At 46.9% G+C, this 5,760-nt stretch overlaps 1 protein-coding gene across 2 annotated transcripts in view; it reads left to right on the top strand.

Annotated features, from left to right (window-relative positions):
* Positions 1-4,151: 4,151 nt before the first annotated feature.
* The window catches only part of LPAR2 (lysophosphatidic acid receptor 2), a 22,702-nt gene continuing 21,093 nt past the window's right edge, over positions 4,152-5,760 (top strand). Inside the window, exon 1 of one of the 2 annotated variants that reach the window (XM_032782040.2) lies at positions 4,152-4,362. In XM_032782040.2, coding sequence (XP_032637931.1) covers positions 4,322-4,362 — 41 coding nt within the window. In that variant the 5' untranslated portion in view covers positions 4,152-4,321. The remainder of the gene's footprint in view (positions 4,363-5,760) is intronic. The other variant, XM_075060999.1, reaches the window with a different exon arrangement.

Below are 5,760 nucleotides of genomic sequence, written 5' to 3'. Positions count from 1 at the left end.
GTAGTTTTTGCTGATTGCAATGGAATTTACAAGACATGCTCCCACCCCACTCCCCCTACCTCTTCATGTAATCAAAGCTACCAAGGGTCCCACATTTAAGGGAACCAGATGTCCTGATTTTATAGGGACAGTCCCAATTTTGGGGTCATTTTCTTATATAGGCTTCTATTACTCCCCACCCCTGTCCCAATTTTTCACACTTGCTGTCTGGTCACCCTACCCACATTAGGATTCCAAGCTGCAATGTTTTCTCCAGAGCAGCCCATGTTCTGCACATATAACTACTTTCATGTGGTAAATAAGCACCCTGACTTTCACAATAAGCCAAAAATCAAGCTAATCCCGTTTCAAATCAAGGTTGAAACAAGCCAATCCCTAAGAACCCCAACCCTCTGTGACTAGATTCCCCACACCCCGCCAGCGTGCAGCCTGGGACTGTGGTAGGCCTGCTGTGCACCCCTGCTTGCCCCCCATTGCCTCTGCTTGCCAGGAGGCAATCCCAAAAAAAAAGCTACAAGCTCAACAAGCTACAAGCCAGAAACTAGCCAACAAGCAACTCACAAGCCAATTAAGCCAAAAACAAGCCCAGTTTCTGCATTGTTGTTTTTTTCTCTGCTGGTTTGGCATGTCTGCTACACTGTTCCTGCTGTTGCTTGGTTTGTGGACTTCCTTCCTTCTCTTTAGAGAGCAAGATGACTCCAGATCCTGGCTCGTCTCCATCGTTATGGACTGGAGGAAATTTGCAATGAACACACCTTTCTGATATTTTTTTTATTGTGCTTCGGTATGCAAAGCAGAAATGCTAGCAGGGTAAACATGGTTTCTGAAGAAAGGCCATTTAGGAAGCACCAGATTACAAAAATTATTTAGAAACAACAAGACAACACCCTAAGATGTACAGCTGTCTAGAAGAAAGCAGCAGGCTTCCAGGTGTATCTCCAACATGTAAATACTCAGTAAAACTGGTTTCTCTTTCATGTGTTTGGGCAGACCATTTATAATTGGAGGATTCTGAGTTTGTACTTTTGGTTAAATTCACCCCCAAGCTGTTCTGTTTTTTTTTTTAAACTGTTTATGAAATACTGTGTAACCCACACACCTTCTGGGTGTGGTGTTCTGTCCCATGTCATAGCATTGAGACCACTTAGGGAGGGAGGAAAAATGAGTCTGCTCTACAGCCTTGGCTAACAGCCAGTTGGCTTTTAGCTCATGTGGTAGAGGCTCATGCACTAAGCGCCAGAAGCCCCAGGTTCACTCCTGCCCAACAACAACCAGGGTCTGTCAGTGTTACAGCAGCACTTACAACGCTTTAAAGAAAAGAACATTTGCAGAACTAGCATGTCTGGAATGTCACTCAGCATGCACTCTCACTGCTGTGGAAAAGCCTATCAGAAGAGCTGAGTCTTGTTAAAAGGTCCTCAAGGCAAAGGGGATCACCCACGCATTGTCCAGAGCTGGAGATCTGCCAGTGTTCTTGGGATAAAAATCCCTCCTTGATTTGCAATAAAGTATTTAATTTGGTTTACAGCCTTGATGTCACCAGTGTCCCAATAATTGTTTCTTTATGATTATCCCAGCTCTTCCGACTTGGGTCTGCCGTCAACTGCTTCATAGTGGCCTAACTGAGCTTTGGAAAGAGAGAGAGCGTTCCTGAGATTCAGCTCAGCCAAGAAAAGACTTTGGCATCTGGGCCTGCGTGCCTTTCCCCAGCTTCTAATGAATTGTGTCCTTAGCCCCCTTCCTAATATCTCCCCAAGGGACTCTAAAACTGGAACAGGGCTGCATGTAGTGTTGCCTAGAATATGTGCCTTGCTTATCTGCTGCCCAACAGTGCAGAATGTGCACCTGTGGTTGTAGGGTCTCTTCGCTTTTGGTTGGCCATGGTGTTTCCTGCAGAATTCTCCGCTGTGATTTTGGCCTTTTGGAATCTGCAGCAGAGAGAAATTCTAGGGCAAGGATTCTCAAAATGGGGGTTGAAATTCCTCGGGGTTGAGAGGTTATTATATGGGGGATTGCAAGCTGTCAGCCTCCAGCCCAAACCCTGCTTTGCCTCCAGCATCTATAATGGTGTTAAATATATTTAAAAGTATTTTTAATATGTAAGGGGGATTGCACTCCGAGGCTTGCTATATGAAAGGGATCAATAGTCCAAAAGTTTGAGAACCACTGCTCTAGGGGTCTGAAAACATTTTGTTTTTTTGCTTTAGGGCCTGATTCTTCTCCCATTGAATCCAATGGGAATATTGCTCTAGTCTTCTCATTCATCCATCCTTGCCTTTGTCAGCAGGGGAGCCATCCTCCCTGTTACTGATTGTCTGGTCCATCTTGCCTCTCTGTCATTATCTCTCCTGTTTTTGTGTCAGGGTCTCTCTGTGGATTTCCTTGCCTACTTGTCATAATGCAGACCGGCTCTCCCAGGCCCCATGACCTAGCCAACGTGGGGGAAGTTGAGGCTGTAAGTGGGGAGAACATTGTTCCCTAGGGGGGTGGGACAACATGGAAGTCATTGGGGATTTTCTTCAGCGGGGGCATGTGAACACGAATGGGAGTTGCAAACTCCATGAAGTGGGTTTGAATTAACTGATGATGAACGTTGCTATGATTTGTTAACACTAGCATTGCGCTCGGTGGGATGCTGTACACAGAAAATGATCTGATCCTGGTGAGAGGCAGCATGGTCTGTCCAGACCAAGGACTTAGGAGATCTGGATTCTTTTCCTGGCTTTGGCATTTTCCTGAGGGGTTACCTTAGGGGAGTCCCTTCCCTGCTCTGCCTCTGCTGCCCCTTTGCTGGTTGGGGTTCTCCCATCAGCATAGGTAACCCACCTCCCCAAGAAGCAGTAGCTAGGGTGACAGAACTGAATGGTATCTCCACAGGGATTTAGGTCAGCTTATCTACACTGCTCAGGGGGGTAGATTTTTCACACTGCGGACAGAAATAGTTAAACTGACTGAATTTTCTTGTGTAGACCAGGCCCAAGAGTCCCCTGGGGAAGGCACTCATGTAGTCACAGTGTTCTTTCTCCCTCTGTTTTAAACAAATCACTGTCAGATCTCCTGAAATTAAGTGAGTTCAGCCCCATGGGAGCTTCCCGCTGAGAGGTGCAAAGGGAAAAGATCAGCTGTGAGTCTCCTCTGCCACAGGAAGTGCATTTCCCCTCCACCTGTTAAATCTGTCACCACAGGGGTCATGTGTTTCCTCGCCCCTGAGGCAGTTTCTCTCTCTGCACTTGGTAAGAGTCACTCTGGTCACCAGCTCTGCTGCTTTGTCGCCAGGTAAACAGACGTCCGCCCCTCCCCGGGTAAAATCCCAGGAACTTTGAAACTCCCCTTCCTGTTTTCTTGGCAAGTGCTCACATATCATCTGGCCAGGTGACAATGGCTGCTCCACGGAGAAAATGATCCCCTGCTTGGAGCAATGCTGAGCTACTGAAGCTGATCAGTGTTTGGGGAGAGGAGTTGGACCCAGGATGCCCCACGATCACCCTGCCTTCCCACAAGACCTACTGTCAAAATGGAGAGAGCTGCACTGTGGGACAGCTCAGTGTGCTCCTCTCATCAGGGATGGAAGTGCTGGACATGTAAACACGCTGACGCCTGTGGAAGTGAGCCAGTACCCAAACCAGCGCTTTTCTTTCACCAGTTCACTATCACTGTTGAAACTGACAGAGTGAAAACTGCAAGTGTAGACATAGATTTAGTTTCTAAAGCAGCTGGTTCCTCTGGTGGAATCTTTACAGAGGACTGTCTGTAACACTCCTGATTTTGCAGGGTTCAGAGTCCGGCACTCGAATGAAACGAAGCTTACCATGAGGTGAGGCCTTGGGGGTGGGAGTAGAGAGAACTCCCCCCCTCATTAATTTCTGTTAGCTGTGCCCACCCATACAGTGAGCAAAAACACAGCACCAAAAGTGCAGATCTGAGCAACTTGTCCCCTCTAATGCCAGACCAGTGCCTCCAGAAGTGGAGGTGCTTGGAAAATGGCTTTGCAGCCTAGATCAAGCTAGTAAAAGACTCAGATTACAGTTCCTGGGTGGATAAAGTCTCCTGCTTGGCAGATGTCTGTGGCTTGGTAAGGCCCGCCTAGGGGAGGGCACAAAGAAGGATGGGCTCCTTTCAGAAAGCTCTTGCAAAGTTGCCTCTCAGGAGTCAGTGTTTCAGCGGTACCTGAGACAGACTTTGGAGGTATAGCACATTTGTCTTAAACTTTTCTGGTGGCACAGGCTGCCTTCTTGCTTGGAGGAGCCTCTGTCTGACTTCCAGGGATGAAGTCGTCCATCTCCTTGCTGAATAGCAGCTCTGGCTTGTGCTGGGGAGACCAATGCTAACGGTCAGATTTGGATGCAGTGGCTGTGCTTTCAGGTAAGAACGTTATTCTTTGGAGTAAAACACTCTAGTGACTAAGGTGTTTTTTAAAATCGGCTTTTTGAATTTCTGACAACATAAGTTTGTGTTGCAGTGGGCTCTGTTCAGAGAAGAATACTAGTTCTGCACTAGCTCCATTGTTCAGGTTTGATCTGTATTGATTGTGATTATTAGTTGGAGCAGAATTTCAGCCATTCATTGTTGCTTATTTCCATACTACATTGGCTATCAGCGGTCCAGTCATCTGCACCAAAGGCCTTCCCAGACCCGAAGGAGAGAGGCAGCACCTTCCAGTGTTACTGAACATTAAGAAACGAAAAGCCAGGATGTGTAGGCATTTTTATTTTCTGTTAAAATGATGATTCTGAACTTGCTGTGAACCTGTCACAGCTTTAGCTGTGAGAGTAAAGAAGGAAGTGTGTCTCAGGTGAGGAATTCCCATGTAATGCAAGGAAGTGAGGTGCCCTGTGCACTTCTTTAACAGGAAGAGCTCCTAGTGACATCCCACAGGACTGTGGGTATGGAGTGAGAATTTCTCTTCCGCAGCATTGCCTGCAAGGTCACTTACTAGCAATGGTTGATTAAAGGGAGGGAACCGCATAATGAGTTCTAGATGATGTGATGGGGGAAGAGGGTTTGGGGATAAACAATGGCCGTCTGCAGCTGTTTTTACCAAATAAGTGACCTCCGGTGAACACCAGGCTTTGCGAGGCCCTGTCTGGAAAGGGAACGGCCAATGCACTCAACAACAGAAACAAGCATATTCTTTGTGCATCTTGACACTGGCCTGATTGTCCATTTGCTTGCTCCTGGGTTCCTTTTGTTTAGTCTGTTTTGTATAATGGTGGTTTGTGGTGATCTCCGCCCTTGATGCTGCGTTCCAAGGTCGGTTTCCTAATTGCAAAGCTGCCCCTGAGATGTCAGGGACGCTCCCAGGAACATAAGCAATTACTTGTCAGTACCTCGACCCCACTCTGGTCACTGGTTTGCCCAGGTTTAGCCTGTAACTTCTTTACATTTCAGGGGGAGTTGGCAATGCTCTCTGAAATTTTCCATGTTCTCTAGCTGGGTATTTGTCTAAAACCATGTTTAAGACCCTGTCATTTAGACAAATGCTGATGAACTGGTTTTCCAGTCTTGGATGCTACACATACAGACTGTACTTATGCAGCTGGGTAAAGAGGAACTGGGGCTTTGCTCACTTGCAGACATGTTCTCAGTGAAAGCAGCAAAGAGTCCTGTGGCACCTTATAGACTAACAGATATTTTGGAGCATGAGCTTTCGTGGGTGAATACTGACTTCATCGGATGCATGTAGTGGAAATTTCCAGGGGCAGGTATATATATGCAAGCAAAAAGCAGGCTAGAGATAACGAGGTTAGTTCAATCAGGGAG

This window comes from Chelonoidis abingdonii, chromosome 26 (assembly GCF_003597395.2).
Source record: "Chelonoidis abingdonii isolate Lonesome George chromosome 26, CheloAbing_2.0, whole genome shotgun sequence".
Lineage (NCBI taxonomy): Eukaryota > Metazoa > Chordata > Testudines > Testudinidae > Chelonoidis > Chelonoidis abingdonii.
This window is presented reverse-complemented; position numbering and strand designations above follow the sequence as displayed.